Here is an 18,016-nt window from a genome sequence, read left to right on the forward strand (position 1 = left end):
TGATGGGGTCAAGGATCATGTGGTCCCACATATTGCCGAGAAGGAAATGGCAAAGGAGATGTGGGACACTTTGAAGACATTGTACCAGCATACTTTCGTGCAAAAGAAGATGCTCCTGGAGAATCAGCTAAGGTCATACCAGATGCAGAAGGGAGAGCAGATAGATGTCTTCCTCGGTCGGTTGAAGGAGATCCGTGACCAACTGACTTCCATAGGGGCCACGACAGATTAGGAGTTGATGGTAAGGACCGCACTTAACGCAGTCTCCAAGGATTGGGAGACATTTGTCCAGAGCATACTGGGCAGGACGAGTCTTCCAGATTGGGAAGAACTATGGGTAGCTCTTCGTCAAGAAGAAATCAGATTGCTGACCAAGGCAGGGAGCAGCGACGAAGGGGTCATGATCAAGAAGGAAGAAAGCAAGAGAAGAGCAAGAAGAAGGACCTCTCCAAGGTCAAGTGCTTCCATTGTGGGGAACTGGGTCACTATTCGAACCAGTGTCCAAGGAAGAAGAGTAAGGGAGAGGCTTCTAACTTGAAGGCAACACCAGCGAGGGCGGAGAAAGAAGTCGAGGAGGATGACAATTGTGCCATGAGTGCTCATGTGCCACTTGAGAAGAAGTGGGGAGACATTGAGTTGTAGTCAGGAGGACTACAGGCGATGAGGGGCAGGATCCTTGAGGTACCCAACCTCTTGGATTATACCTTGCTACGGGAGCCCCGAAGAGGAGCAGCAGGACTGGCGGATGTAGGTAGAGATAGATGTGAATGAAGCGGCAGAGAGTGCTACAGTGCAAGAGTCCCCGAGCAGAGTGAGGCTAGCAGGCTGCAACAGTGCGACGGGCACGGGAGTGTTGTACCAATGCAAGATGGCACAGAGAGGTGTGTAACGGTGCAAGATGCAGGGAGTTGTTGTTGCAACGCAGAGGTCAGTAGAGGGAGCACTTGTGAGCGGTAGAAGGAGCTTCAGCATCGGGAGTGTTTCTGGCCAGACAAGAATGTCAGAAGTTGGGTGGATCAGTGACTTACTTCTCAGTAACTGAGTTGCAATGTAGTAGTAGTATGCAGTGGCACGATGTAGCATGATGAGAGGGGCATGCAGTGTTGGGAGGATGGACCAGCAACAACACGGATGCAGAGGGAGTTGTCGTACGGATGCAGCAGTGGCAGTGGCAGGGCCATGGGTAGCAGTACAAGATGCAGCAGTGCAAAGGATGTTGGGCGGGGAGACCTAGCATCAGCATAGGGACCAGTGCCGGATAATCAAGTTGATGCTCAGTGAAAAGTATTACTAGAAGGGTAGCATCGGATGTGCTCTAGCCATGAAAATTGGTGGAGAGGCTAATGCACATGAGACCTCCAAGACCCAGAAATGGTTTGGACAGATTGTACCTAGTTTGGGAGATATTAAAATAATTAATATTTTTAATGGAGTTCTTGAGTCTAAATATGGAAAAATTAAATATTAATGGGTATTAATATAAAACTAGGTTAGAAGGTTCCAAAAGTCATGGATCAAGCCAAATCTAATCTTAGCCATTGATTAGAAATTTAATCTCAGTCGTTGAAGGACCAACGAGAAAAGTGTAAGAAGAGGCTTGAGGGTCAGTTGGAGAACACATCAAAGTGATCAATCCTTCTATTCTCTAGAGCGAGGTTTGCTAAGAGAGATAGAATCAGTGATCAGTAGCGAGGGGCAGTGAGTACGAGGCAGAGAGGCAGGGACAATACTGGGAGACCAGCACAGAAGCGGAGAGAGCGAGAGCAGCAGTCAGTCCATTGTACGCAGAGCCCAACAGAGGCAGCGTAGATCCCAAAGACACTGTGTCATCCACGCAGACGACAGAGCCTCCCATACGCTGCGCAGTGCCTCAGAAAGCTGATGCAGAGGGTCCTGGGGCTGACACAGGTCAGCAGGAGACTAACGTATGAGGCCAGAAGGGCCAGCGCTGAGCTTCAGTTGTGCCGGAGAGTTTTTCATGGGACAGGTTTTCTAAATACCTCTTTTCCGAATATAGAGGTATTGTTGCCGTGTATTTTTTCTTTGTCGAGTGAGCCGGTTAGGCACCCTGTTGTACTCAGAAAGGCTACATAATAATATAACCCTCATAATAGCTGCATCGCTTTTCTCGCATTGGGTTTTTCCTAGGACATTTGTCCAAAAATAACGGTGTCACTTGTGTGCTTGTTTTCTTTCAGTCTAAGTTGCACGAAACGGGGAAACGGGTACGAGTTTCCGAAACGGGAAGCGATACGAAACGCGACCTCCCCAAATTTTGGAAACGGGGAAACGCAAATATATATATATATATATATTGAAAATATTTAAATATATATATATATAATATTTAAATATATATATATATATATATATATGTGCAATCATAAAGCATAAATGATACATTATAATTTATTACACTTAAACATGAAGATTTAATTTACATCACATTTACTCATGAATGATGACATAATGAAAATAAAAATATCGGAATATCCAAAAGCAACCTTTATATTAATATATGAGGCTGCAAGTACAATAAAGACTATAAGGCTGCAAGAGAGAGATCCAAATCAGGATTTTCTGCATCCACATCCCATTCTTTAGAAGGACCACTGTTGTATTGGGAGTCTCCTCCTACATAGTCGAACGACCTTAGTGCTCTTGATTAAATACACGTTTCATACCCTAGTACCCTACATGATCTTGATTATTGGGAGTTTCCGCTGCATAGAGGGCTTGGTTCTCTTGATCAAATACAAGTTCCATACCCTAGTAGATGATAAAATCCAATGGAAACATTGCAATCCCTCCAATCCTGAAATCCTAAAAAACAAATAAGTCTGCTGGATTTTGAGTGAGATCTAAAATTCTACTTTCTCCATATGAAATCCAATGAGGGCGAAACCACTCTCAAACATCCTGAGTCATTTCATGGTAATGTTAAAAATTTAAGTAAAAGGATGAAAATGAAAAATAAAAGAGAATATCACTTTTACTTTAAGAATTCAACATTACCATGAATTGCATATCCCTCAAACTTCCTGATGAACTGCATATCAACACTAGGGAAAAAATTCACTTTTATAACTTTAGACATGCATCTAGAATCAACAAGAAGTCACTAACATACCCTAAAAGTAAATTAAAAAACAAATTAAAAAAAAAAACACAAGTTAATGAGGAAACGTGGGTCGTACGGCCCTGAAAAGCGTTTCCAGCCATACTGACCACGTTTCCGTTTCGGGAAACGTGGCAGTACAACCAGAAACGCGTTTTAGGGCCGTACCAAACGCGTTTCTGCGTTTCGTACCCGTTTCCGTACGGAAACGGACCTCTATACCACGTTTCCTGCAACATAGCTTTCAGTTGATGATTTGTAGATTTTGTGACTGTATTGTGTTTATTTCGGTATTTAAATGTTTTAAATAACTTGTTCAGAATTTACAAGTAGAAGAAATAAACCAGCAGAATACAAATTAATTTTCTAATGGATAGACTTAGAAAATTCAACACAATTGGGACTCCAACGGCCAAGATTAAAACATAATCGATGGCTGAGATTATTTCTAGATTGATCTATGTGAGTTTCTAGATGATTCACACCTTTCTCAATTAATAATTTAATACTGATTAATTAAACCCTTTTCCTAAGTTTAGACTTAGGAAATATTTAAAAATAAGCTAATAATCTAATTGAGACACTTCTAGGTGGAATTTCCATAAACGATTTTTGGGTTATGGAGAACTCATGTGTTTTAGCCTCTCCACAAAGTTTCAAGACTAGAACACCTCTGATGCTAGGGTTATTATTATGGTTTCTCTTGATAATTAACGTTTGCAATAAATGTTTCAATTCTGAAGCGTATGATAGTGAAGAATTATATCAAAATGAGGAGGAGTTAAGGGCTTTACGGATAGCAGCCTAGACACAAGGCTCAATGTGCCAAGGTGCAGCCCCAAATTTGCAATGTTTATGCTAGAAACAAGTGCCAAAACCCTTAAAATCCTCCACAATACTCCTACAATCACAGAGGTTAGAAAAGTAATCAAAATGCTACCATGAGATACCTTGGAAGAGGCTGCAGTTAAGGCTAGAGAGGCATATTAGGCCTGCAGCTAGGCCTTGAGGCAAAATTGTTGCTTGGAAGTGATCTTTAGCCCAACAAAACCCTTACTCAAAAGATGTCAACCCTGCAAACACAAGTGTTAGTCCCAAAATTTGACGAATTTTCAATGAAAGTCAATAATAAGCCTGCAAGCCCAAAAAAAATTAATTGAGAAGCACTTGACTTATCTCCAAACCCCTGTGCATAGGGCCTCTAGGCCTTAAAAACATTCTACTAGCCTGCAACCAAAAACAAGTTAGATCTTGGCAAGACAATAGAAAAAATAGTTTACAAAATCATCCAAGCTCAAACCCTTGCCAAAATTTAAATTTGATGTGAAAACAAGGGCTTAAACCCTAGCGGCTCCTTCGAAAAAAATCTTTTAATGCATTTAAGCCCAAAAATGATGTATTTATCCTTCTTGAGGCCTGGAAGAGGCCAAATACCCTTCCGGCCTCCCTTTCTGATGAAATCATTGAGCAATAGAGGTCTGAGCTTGATGAATCAAGGCCTTCCACAGCTAAATCTAAAGCTAAAACTTTATAAGCCTTGTTCTTCTAATTGTACGACTTTCTTGAACGAAAATAGGTGCCCAAAACCTAGCCTTTTAGGATGGGTGAGGGCTAGGGCCTTCAGAAAATGGGTTTCTTCCCCAATTTGAAAGTAATCAACCTGCAAAAATGGGCTCAAAAACCCTAGACATCTCACAAGAAAATAGAAAATAAAATCCTAAATGGCTATATATACAATGAGAAATAATTACAAGGGTTAGTGTAAAATTATTTACAAAATTCGCAAATAAAATTACAAGCTCTAATTAGCAAATAAATACTTTTAGCCCAAGTAGAAATTTTGAAAATAATTGATAGAAATAATTTTATTTAATGTACAAGCCAAGACCCTGCACCATAAATCGTTAGATAAGCTCGGAATCCAAACAAGATGTGTTCACCTCAAAGTCCATGAACTTGAGTTTTTCCCAAAGGCTAGATCACTTGAAGATCTCAACACACTCGAAAGATAGATTATTAGTTTCAAAGGGTTTCGATTCACATAAATAGACTAGAGATGATACCTAGTAGATCTACCAGCTTTCAATGTGTTTACTCTTGCCCAATACATGTGCTAATAGATAATCCAACCACTGGCTATGAAACAATAATCTTAAATGATAAACACAATTAGAGCATTAAAATTATTCAACGCATACCATAAATCATCAAGAGAGAGACACGTTGAATTGAAACCCCAAAGACTTTTTATTGATGCAAAAAAATTTCCAGTAGAGCTTAGCTCAGTACATCGAATGATTTTCTAATCAGTGCATCATAGTATCATACAATGAGGAGCTCAATACCTTGTATAGATAATGAGAGGATCAAACCCCTCCAAGTGAAAAATAACAGCTAGTTTGACTTTATCATGGAGAATAATTGCTAGTCGTTGCTTGATCCATGCCAAAATTAAATCATGTCCCTTGATTTGGGAAAAAAAACGATTTTGTTGATGAAGGCCTTGATCCCGGTCCAAAAAATAATTTTTCCAACCTTTTTTCCTTGAAAAATGATCCTTGACTCAACCACCATGGTCCAAAGGTTTAATTTTTCTTGAAAATTTGACTTTTCCTTTGATGGAGGACCTCATAAAATTAATTTCTTCTGGACCCATGAATTTTTGAGGGACTTTTGATAATTTTCCACTTGGAGAGAATTTAATTTCTCTCAAATTAATTTTTGACATAATTTAATTAATTTTTTGGCTAATTATTTTCTTTTATTTTTGCCAGAAAAATTAATTAAAAGACTCTAGAGGGGAATTACACATTTTCCACCCTCAAAGTGGGTCTAAAAAATATTTTGGTAATGGTGTTCTAATTATGAGGAACCATTCACCAAAAACATTTCCTAGACACACTTTTTACATCAAGATTTCACAATATTCAACCCTTAGAAGAGGAATTTACACATAGACACATCCTCTTAAGACTCAACCCAAATTTATGACTCAAGACACATGATCTAGTATGATAAAAATGCATCGACTCGATAACACTAGGACTCACCTAAGACCTTGTCAATGAGTTCCACCATGCCTTTGTTTCGGGTGTATTTGGGAAATAAACTCTGCCAATTATTCGTGTTTACAAACAATTAATTTGAGGAAGTTAAAAAACTCTCTAGAGTGGAACCCTTTGAGAAGAATCATAGGTTTACCTACGCGTTGTTACATGGCTTAATAGTCATACTAGAATCACTTTTTACAATAATTTGCAAAATTTGGGATTACAATGATGACATTGACTGGAAAAAGAATTGTCCACTGTTGTGTACTCTGCTTCTTGGAAATGATGACATGTACATGGTCAACAGTGGGTAACAGGCATATACTTAACTACTCTATCCTTGTGCATTTCCTTTATCTATTCCTTTGTCTAATGCATAGCTTCATAAATGCAACCCATGGCTAATTTTTCCCCATCCACCAACTACAACACCATAACAAGGGGCTCACTAATTTTCACAACCTCTGCTACCCTTCCCCAGAATTTGGTGTATTTTCCATCTTGTTGGTGTGCCCACTAAGACCCATTCCATTCATCCCTTGAGAAATATTTGTTTCAAGTCTATGCTTTGTTAAAGGAGGTAACGTAATGTGAGGAAGTGAGTTGCAAATGTCATGATGGAGAGCCTAACAAGGTCCTTGCCCCCGCATGTTTTTCCTCATTAGGTTCAAAATGCATGACTATTGTAAATTTATTTTGTAATGCAATTGGCATAATCTACAATTGTTTTGAGCCAATCTTATTTGCCTATATCCTCAAGCATAAGGTCTATGCAATGTGCAACACATGGATTCCAAAATATGGTTTTGCATTTAGTTTCTAACATCTTACCAACAATAACATATAGAGGCATAATTTGTGATGATCTTGACAACACTTGCCTCCCCCACTAACACGACAATCTCATCCAAAAGTTGAAATAACAAGTTTGCATTTTTCACCTTACCAACTACATCAACTAATTTCAAAACATGGTTCCTTAAGGGCAAGACACAACAAAATTTACAATAGTATGATTCTTTCTATAAGTACATCCATCTAACAAGATGGTACATCCTATTTTGACTTGTGACTCTTCAAAACCCTTCAAGTATTCATCTATGGACAACACCTATTATTTGCAAAAGAGAAAAAGAGATCCCCTCAAGTCATGCATATTTGGGCCTTTGAAGCCCTTTCTACAAGCGATAATGAAATCCCACATAGGTTGGTAATAAGGTGAGTGGGAAGCATTGAAGGGGATATCTGCATCATATTACCATCTAGCCACGTATTCAAAAGTAGCTTCTTTGTAGTGCTTCTTCCAATGCTTATCTAAGGTGTGCTAAGTTTGACTTGGTTCAATAGTATTCACACTAGCAAAGGTTGGGGAAGGTGTAAAATAACTTTGAATTTTTTCTTCTATTTAAACTACATTTCATTGGGTGTGGAAGAGGGGGTGGTGCAAGAAATATAACAAAAGGGGTCCCTATCATAGTTAGAAGAGACAGAGAAAGAACCCTCAAAATCAACACTAGGGATTTTATGGGTAGAGGGGAGTGGGCTTGTAGGCTAGATTCAATATTATGATATTCTAGCAGAGAATCCTTGATGGTTCCTATGCCAAGTCATATTGGTGTAGGTCTACAACCAAAAAAAATTATCGATATTAATAACAGGGATTTAAACTAGGAGGTTTTAGTTGATCTAAAGGGCATGGACCTTAACATCTAGAAACGTAGGCTTTCCCTCTTCCTTACCCTTCTATCATATGTATAACCCCTTTTTCGATACTAAGTACATCTATTTTAATAGCCTCAATATGAATTGTAGCTCTTCAACAGTAAGAATGGTTTTCTTCGTAAGTGTTGAGTTCAAACATTTTTACCTTGGACTAAAGCTCTCACTACAAATTGGAAAATATAAATATCTTATCCCTAATATGGGGGAAGCTTCACCTTGGTCTCAATAACTTGGAACCTCTTGGTAAATTCTTTATCATGTATGTTACTTCGAAAAAATTAGCTAATCATCCTAGTTGCAATCCACTCTTTGAGTTAATGCATCTACAAAATCACTAAAACCCTCTGTAGGGGTTTTTAGAAATCCACCTTCCCACCAAGTATCTTCATTTGAAGATTGTAAGCAGGAATCTAAGAGTTTTATGGCAACAAAAACAATGACAACCTTGAAAGGGTGTTACCCTTCATTCCCCAAGGGTTTAGCTACTCCTCTTCATTTTCAATTGAAAAGAATGGGTTGCAATATGACATTGGTTTAGGTTTGCGAACTCATTTTACAAAGCAAAAACAGCGTGATTTCATCTACAAACTTCACAAAAGCTTTATCCAACTCCTCCTTGGACACATAATCTTGGAACCTTGTCCTCAGGAACCGTTCCCCTTTTTTTCTTTTTTTTATTTAATTCAAAATATAAACAATGAACACAACGAGAGCAAAATTACACTAAGCTCTAATACCATCTTGTAGCAGCCCTATGACTGAATACAATCATTACTACAACATAAATGGAAAACAGAACAATAACAGTAAATAATGAAGAAATAATGGGGGCACCTACACCCCTAACTAAAGGCTCAAGTGACTAAAGGCATTGGGCCCTGTTACCCACCACCTACGGGTGACACCTGTTGGCATTGTTGTCATTGATGGAAAGGAACAACACAAGAGCAGCAAGCAAAGGAGCAACAAGCAAGGAGTAGAGGCAAGGTATGCAGCACCACAGGTCATTTTGTTGGAAATTAAGAGGCCACCCCCTTCATCACTGTTATTGGAGCTCTACTATTCATTATGGCACATGAGGGATTTCATTTGGCCTTCCAACGATCCTTCTTGCTACTATTCTATCATTTTGGCCCTCTTGAGAGGCTAAATATTCTTATTTTGAAGCTATTTGGTGAGCTTGTCATCAAAGTAGGGTTATTTTGCACATTATTTTATTATTAGGGGACATTATTAGGCCTAGTTTAGTCATTTGAATCCCTTAGAGGATCAAATAAATGTAAAAGAGAATCATTTGATCTCTCATCATCACTTGGATTTGGCCTTGTCTCTTCCAAAGAACTCGGACCTGCAATTTGGATGAATTTTGGGGCTCTTAAATGAATTTTGATGTTTGGATTAACTTCGCACTTCTTCTTGGAGCTTCTACTTGCATGTTGGATGGATGGATATACTCTTTCTTTGCTTTGTAAGTGCTTTATGACGCTTATTTCTGTTATAATAAATGTCTAATGCATGGAATTTCTTTTGTTGTAATTGGATATGCCCTAATTAATGTTAAGTGTTTTGATCATTGAAAATTGTTGGGACTTTCGCATGTGCTACTCATTCGACAAAGATTAAGTGAATATTCCTAGGGGAATAATTGTATGATTAAGTCCTTGAAACTCCATCTTAACATTGTATTGGAAGTATAAATTCTTGAGGGTTTTCGTTTGCCATATTTTATTAGGATAACAAGATCCCTCAAGGTCTCCTTGAAGCATTGAAGTTGCTTTAGTCAAAGTCATTTGACTCCATTTCTCCCAACAAGCAAGTCACTAATCCATAATCCATTGTTGATCACCCCTAAAACCTTTATTATCTTTTCTTTGATTTTTGCCCTAACCCTAGACGGTCTGACTAGGGCATCAAATGATTTTCTTTAGAGCCATCCATTTGAGGTGTGAGTTGGAGGAGGACTGCGTTGGTGTCTCCTCTCCTTGCCCTCCAAATTTAAAGATCGTCCCATGGCTAGTTTTAGAGAAACAACAAGCCCTAGTCTCAAAATCGTTTGGATATAGATCTCCTTAGGTTAGCAGCATTTCAAGGGGTCTATTGTGCTTGAAAACTCAAAGGAGGTTCATCTATTATTGATCTCTCCTCTTCCCATTTACTTGACCTTGGCATTTGGTTGAAGATCACCCTAAACCATAGGTCTTGTACAGGTATCCTTGGTCTCTTTGTTGTCCCATTCTCTATATGATAAAATATCTTCCAAAGCTACAATAGAGATCATTCTCCTCTCCTCAGGAAGCGTTGATCTAGGCATAGCCATCATATTGATCAATCTTCACTTAGGTCTTGACTTTCCCAAATCAACCTTTCTAGGAGAGCCCTTTCACCTTGCCTCTAAAGAAAGCAAGCCCTTATCCGAGCCTCTCCTGTGAATGGGCCTTGGGAATCACTACTTATCCTATCATTGACTTATCCCTCCTTGTGATTTCCTATACCAGGACTCCTCCCATTGGTGAAAGTCCGTAAAGAGCAGGGGACATCAACTGAGGTGACAGTGGGTCCTTGTCCCATTGTTGCCACTTGATCTAGTAGTTTCCCCTTTGGAACTCCTCCTAGGACCCCTGCTAGATTGAACGGTAATAGGCCTTCCATATTAATATTAAAGTGGCCACTCAAGCACGTGAAGCTTGATGCCTAAGAGGGACATGGTGGTTAGGTAAATAACATATCAAAATCACTTTAAAGGCCATTAATGAGCACTAAGTATTCCTCAACCCTGACCATAGACCCAAATCTTAGAACTTTATTTTCCGTCTTGAAGAATCATGTTTGAGAAGACTTCGGAATGACCCAAAAATAATTGAAATGACAAATAGATAAAAACTTATTTTAAAATTATTATCTTTAAAATAAGAAAACTAGTTACTTCAATAGCGGAAGACTATACAAGCTCGGGATAATTTAAAAGAACTCAGCAACAAAACCAATTAGTTCACAGAAAAACTGAGCAACAAAATGACTTAGTTAACAGGAAAACTCAGCAACAAAACCAATTTAAGTGCTGAATCTTACCTGTTGAATATGGTTCAATCCCTGGTTTATCGAACATAATTTATTCACCTACAGATGAGAGGACATCAATTGAACAATTCCTTGTACAAAAAGAGGCATTTACTAAATTAAAAGGCACCCATGTTTTCAGCAGTGCCTTTAAAGTCATGAATACTTGCAACAGAATATGCTTTACCTAATATTTGGTAATGCTCCAAAATTACTTGAATCTTTCTTAGTAGGATCTCCCACACCAGATCTGCTAGTAGCAGCTCCTTTGCTGTCACCCTGTTCAAGTTTTCCATATAATGTTTAAAGATGGAGAAACTCCATAACATAATAAATTTACAAACATTTGCTAACAAAAGGAAAATCAAGACCATAAAAGCAATTCGCAACAGATTACACCAAGTGACTTAAACAAATTTTTAGTACTAGATAGACCAACTCCTTATACACTTTTATACTGTTATTACTTTGAGTTTGTTGAACATAACTTGTACTGTGAATAATCCTAAAGAAAATATGCAACAAAACCAAGAAAAGAGATATTCTCACCTCCGCCTGAAATGGGCAGCAGGTAGAATCAATTTCATGCAAACACAAGATCCACAACACTGTATTAGTCACAACCTTAAAAATAAAACTACACAAACTTCTAATAGATCTTTACAATAGAATAAAAAAGGAAGAATAAAGACGTAAATAAATCATCCCTGATTAGAAGTGGACCAAGGATGAGCATTGTGATCACTTTTCTTTGATCAATACCATATTGCATATAGATATATTACCAAAGAGAAGCATAAATTTTTACTGTTTAACAAATGAATCCATAACTACTAAACAAAGATGAATGGATCATATTTTGCACATACCAGCAATTCTTGCAAATGTCATTATGCAAGTCAATGTAATAATTTTGTATTTACATTTAGCTTGTAATGGGCATTCTGTTTGTAGCAGTTATGCAGTCAAAAAAACTACTGCAACAATTTGCATTTTTTTCCAGTTAATTCCAGGCAGATATGGCATCCACCTCCTTTGAAAAATCGTGATTTGTTAAGTGACTAAGGAAAATAACTACATAAACTTCTAATAAATCTTTACAATGAGAATTAAATTCTAAAAGAAAATAAATAAATCACCCCTTATTAGAAATGGACCAATTAGAGCACTGTGATCAATTTTCTTTGATCAATACCATATTGCATATGCCATAGACATACTGGCATAGAGAACCATAACTATTAACTATTTAAAAATTATCCAACAAATATAATTGGATGATATTTTACACAAACAAGCAATTTCATGCAAATGCCACCATGCAGTCAACGTAATCATTTTTAATTTAAATTTCACTTGTAACGGGCATTCTGTTACCAGCAGTTATGCAGTTAAAAAAAATATTGCAACAATTTGCAAGTTTTTATCCTGTTAATTCCAGCCATATATGGAAAATATTAATGAAATCAAGACATGTTAGACTAAATAAACCATCTCTCTCTCTCTTATATACAATGTTCCACCAAGTTTCAAACTTGTTGATCTGCCTACTCCCTCTGAGCTCAAACCTCATCTAGTACTATATTTCTCAACACAAATCACTGATTTTGAAAAAGTTCTCTTGTCACAAGCTTTGCTTTGTTCTTCCATTACTCCCATATGTTGCCAGAACATTGGCAGCGTTCACTATGTACCCACAATCCTCACTAGGTGACCATGGAAGAACAATTAGAACCCAACAAAGAGAAAACAAAGACAAGAGGCTAGCTAATAGTAAAACAATAACAATAATAATCAAGGAAGAAAGATATAAGATACTTATCTTTAGAGGATAGAGGGGAATTTTCCAGCTCCCTCTTGATCTTAGCCTTCTTGCATTCATCTTCGCAAATTTATCAACCTCGTCCTCATTAAGATGTCATTCCTTCCTTGCACAAGCTAAGGTTTCTTCTTTCAGAGGAAACATTAATCTAGGTCTAGATCTACGGTTTTATCCACAAACCCTAGGGTTTTCACATCCAAGACTTTTAGTCTTCCAGAATTTATCAACCCTAGTTTTACAATACTCATTTTATACCTTTTGCAAGTCAACAGACTTTTAAATGTGCAAGTTCTCCTTTCCATAATGAAGTCCATCATGTTCTCAGGATGTCTCATCTTGATATCAGCAAAAGAGAAGAAATAGCATCCTCTATCAATCATCAAGGACAAATATTGTAAGTAGAATTAAGGAATAGTATTCCAATTAGCCGCTTCATTGAGAAGAGACTTCAAGAGGCATGAGCAAGAACCAGACTTTCTTCAGAGTCATTAGCAAGTTCTATCCATAGAATTTTGTTCGCAGAGATGATTGCTCTTGGCCTTTTTTAACCAAGGCATCTTGGTTTCTTCAAAATAATTAGTAAGGGCAATCTTCAATTCTGTCAAGTGCCATGGCTTCTTCAGAAACATTGTAACAGTAGTAATATTTTTTCTCTGATCTTTAAGAGAAACATAGTCTCGAAGACTAATGAGGAACTTCGGTCGTTTTAGCATTTTGAATGCCCCTTTTCAAAATTGAATTCAAGACACTTGAGCCAAGTGGATTCAATGTATAATGTCTTAACAAGTGACTTCAAAAGGATTTTCTTTAGATAGATCATCATGGCAACAAATTGTCCAAGCAGTCCTATGTTCACTTCAATATCCTTTCTTAACTCCCTCTGACTTGAAGAGGAGCTTCATTAGAGAACTTTGTCATAAATTAAAGTTTTGTATCACATCTTAGTTAATATAGTCATAATCTGTAGTACAAGGACAGCACTTTCAAAGGAAATGTCCATCTGATCAACCAAACACATCTGGTTCATTATCATTGCATCTTCCAATACAAAGGTGGCTTACATGCTACAAATTTGTAGGTGTATACAGTTCATTGGTCTGAGAAGTTCACAATCTTTCAAAGTACATTTTGTACAAATGAATTTTCATCCTTCAAGGAATACTTAGATTGACCCTTACTTTATCAAACTAGAGATCATAAAAGAATTTTCAACCAAAACTCTAATTGGTCTTCATTGACAAGGCTATTTAATCATTACAAGTGATCATTGAAGTCTAAGAATGTTGCCAAGGAAAACTTTGAACAAAATCTCGATGATGATACATACCTCACATTCCAAAGATTCAAGGAAGAATCAAATTTCATATTTTGTGGCTTCTTTATTTGATTGATATGGTACAGTTCTATATTCCTAGGCCTCATACTTCATCATCCGTACATCCTAGTATTACAGTGTATATTGATTTGCAATCTTGATTTGTGAATGAGCCAAACAAATATCATGTGTTGTCTTATCAATACTTGAGCCATAAGCAATTTTGAAATAGTCCAGATATTGAACAACCTTTCAACTTCATCAATCATAAAACATTAGATAACTCTCTTCTTAAGAGAGACTCCTTTCACTGCACAAGACCTTCCACAATTCATTCTGAGCAAACAATCTTATGCACAAGAGGCAACTTGCTAGTTTTGCAGAGAGGTATTTTGAACTGCTTCTTTTCAAATCCCTTTAGGTTTAAAGACTCCTTGGCCCACCTAAGATCTCTCGACCCCATGAAACTTCCTAAGGTAACTTCGACCTTTGTACTGTTGCGAAATCTAGATGCTTGTATATTAGGGTAGATTTCTCTTAATTGATAATTACTTGAGAATGTTTGTCGGCTTCTTATTAAATTTTATGTTCTCTTCTTCATCCAGAAATTACCAAAATACAAAACATGAAGATCACAAGAGACAAAGAACACATAGATGTAGGCTCCGAGCCAGGGCAAAAACCCCACAAGGGGGAAACCCAAGAAAAATCTTCTTCTTATAGAATCATATCAAAGTGAGATATCCAAGACCCAAGACCAAGACCAATACTACCACATAGACCCAAGTCAACCCTCCTTCAATCCAACTCCAACAAATCATAGTCCACAGAAGTCAATAATGGTCAAATCTCAGAAATCTAGTCATCTCCTGAAATTTTAGCCCCTGAAATTTTGGACCTGCAACACTACAGAATCTACCTCAAAAAACTAGCACGTGTAAACAGAAATAGGGCACAAATCAGCTCATGCTTTTGTTCTTTGACTTCGTTCTCTCTCTCCTTTGACTTTCACTGAAATTTTTCTTCTTCTTGCATAGAAATCGAAGAAAGTGCCAAAATATGGAGCACAAGTGTCAATGTATAGTTGTTTGACCATATGAAGAGACAACTTATGGGCTAGCCAACTTGTCCATTTGGGGGGCCGACTTGGTCTTGTGAAGACACTTTGACTCAAGAATAGATTTATTTTCTTCCAAAATGTCCAAATGGGACTTTGACTCAATGACTCATAATAAATTTTCTTTTTGACTCAAATGGACCCTATAAGCATGAAGAACACGCTTTGACTAATAAATAATAAAAAAAATCATTTTCTTCTTTTTGCTTTTACTTGAAATACATATATTGTTAATGATAATTATGAAGACCAAACCTAGTTACATTTCCAACACTCCCTCTTAACTAGGGCAGAATTCATAATGACGCAACAAGATACTCTCAAATAGAAATATTTTCATAAGAAGGGATTCAGATTGATAAGCATCATCATCATCATAACCAACATTGTCAAACATAGCAAGGCCTTAACTAACAGGCTCTATCTCTCACTAGATCAAAGCATAATGCTAGGAGGTTTATATTTGGACACCACCACTGCCTCTCAAGCCACATGCCCCATTTGAATGTTCACCAACTATGTCCTTGCAGGACTATTCTTATCTTGGATTTCACCCGTCCTCAAAGAATATTGGTCCTCAAGACTACTCTTATATTGGATGCCCTATCCTCAGAGTATCAGTCCTCGGGACTACTCCTATCTTGGATACATTTCGCCAAGAAGTATCGGCCCCAAATGCTTATCAAATCCACCATTCTCCCTACCAATGCCTTCACTAGGCTTACGGTTGTTAGTCCTGACCATAGTGCATGACACATGAAGAATACAGTGTCCACTCTCAACCAGGGAGGAAACCCTTACTCCCTCTCAAACAGGAAGGAACAACAACAAGCCTAAGCTTGTCTCATAAGTACTCATCAAAGCATCTACTACATGTTCTTTTGTGGAGATTTGTTGTAGCTGCATGGCTCCTATCTGCATCACATCATAACAAGCTTCAACCTTCCTATTTCTTTGTCAATCCTGATCGAACCAATCAGTTGTTGGTACAATGTTAATTTTAGGTATGTTCTATGTTGAGAGGAATCTACTTCAATTTTTCACATTAACTCAATATCAATTCCAGATTAGCAATCACATTTAACATGATAGTAAAATGCAGATAGAACATAAGCATAAATCGCAGAAGACAAGCCAAGACAAGAGGACACAAGATGTGGCACCAGCTAGGGACAAACCCCAATGTGGGGAAACCCTTGATCAATTCTTCTTATATGTTCTTCAATAATTCAACAAAGAGAGAGATGGTACATATACATCCGAAGTCAGCATCTTGACTTATCAAAATAAGAGTAGAGATCTTCTTTAAGAAGATGTCAAATGAGGTAGTTGATCTAGACACAAGTGATTCCATCACCTTGTTGTACCTATCATTGTGTTGCACCATGTTGCACCATCATACCATGTCCATCATCACTGTGTTGCACCATCACCATGTCCATCATTACTGTGTTGCACCATGCATCATACTACACTATGCATCACTATGATTGTTGTACCCATCACTATGCACTATGACTATTGTACCCATCACTGTGCACTATGATTGCTATACCCATCACTGTGCACTATGTTGAACCAATGACTGTTGTACCCATCACTGTGCACTATGTTGCACCAATCACTGTTGTACCCGTCACTGTGCACTATTCTGCACTATGACTGTTGTACCCATCACTGTGCACTATGTTGCACTATGACTATTGTACCCATCACTGTGCACTATGCTGCATTATGACTGGTGTACCCATCACTGTGCACCATGCTACACCAATGATTGTTGTACCACATCAATTCACTGTTAGGGGATTCTCTATTTTCCGCATTTTTGGACTGCTAAGGGCACTCTAACAGCAGTTTGGACAGCATTCACAATATGGTCATGGACTGGTTAGGACATCAATGACAATCCTACCAGCCCTCACACATCAGTTGCAACATCTGTCCCAAGGCTACGTCACCCTTCTCCAGCACTCCTAAACCACATGTTGGCTTGTCATACCCCAGCAGTCACAACCAGGCCTTACGCCCTCCTTGTTGGCCTTAACGTAGACCTATAGGTGTATAAGGGATTGCGGCTTGCTACAGCAAGCCTATCCCTTGCTACGGTAGCCCTTTCCAAGGGTTCTAACCCCACGAAACATCTCCTCATGCCTTCGGCTCTCAATAACAGTCTGCGACATCCAAGACAGCCTCTTGGCCTCCACCAAAGAGAGCCAAAAACAAACCACTGCTCCAGCAGTTAACTCAGCCTCCATCGAGGAACTCAAGCCCTCCTCCACGCTGTCTTAGAGCCTCCCTCTCTTGCTGCGGCTAGGGCAATTTCAGAGCTTTCATTCTTCCATAGACCATAGACTGCATTAGGGTCTAGGGCATCCATCGAGGGTAGAGACCCTTCTCTAGGCTACTTTGAGGGCTTACACCACTGCCCGTGTTGACTGTGTATTAGACCTCTTCATAGGCTATATTAAGGCTTCTCCATAGCGCAGTGTTAGGGCTTCTTTGTGGCTAAGATAAGGGTTGTCCTCCATGACAGCGTAGAGCCTTCCACAGCTTTTAGGGCATCTCCTATTAGGGCAGCATATCACCTAGGGCACTCTCTCTAGATTTCATCTTCATCAAACCCAAAACAGAATGAAGAGAGATCACAAGAGTATGTGTAACAAATGACTTGCAAGGCACCTCTTTTTATACTAAAACGTTGAGCACAAGTGGGTGCAATTTGGTTGTTGGCCAACCCTGATGAATTGTCCCATAACACAAATAAATTCATATCTCCATGAATACATGTCGTAATTGGATGATCTTTAGATCA

The 18,016-nt window shown here is 38.3% G+C and overlaps 1 protein-coding gene across 1 annotated transcript in view; it reads right to left on the reverse strand.

The window, feature by feature from the left end:
* Positions 1 to 11,130: 11,130 nt before the first annotated feature.
* Positions 11,131 to 18,016, reverse strand: part of LOC149206532 (nuclear transcription factor Y subunit B-1-like) — a 58,960-nt gene continuing 52,074 nt past the window's right edge. Inside the window, exon 5 of the mRNA XM_089395451.1 lies at positions 11,131 to 11,226. Within this exon, the coding sequence (XP_089251577.1) occupies positions 11,131 to 11,226 (96 nt within the window). The remainder of the gene's footprint in view (positions 11,227 to 18,016) is intronic.

This window comes from Pinus tabuliformis, chromosome 1_2 (assembly GCF_031772625.1).
Source record: "Pinus tabuliformis cultivar Carrire ecotype Pingquan chromosome 1_2, CPIR1, whole genome shotgun sequence".
In the NCBI taxonomy this organism is placed as follows: domain Eukaryota; kingdom Viridiplantae; phylum Streptophyta; class Pinopsida; order Pinales; family Pinaceae; genus Pinus; species Pinus tabuliformis.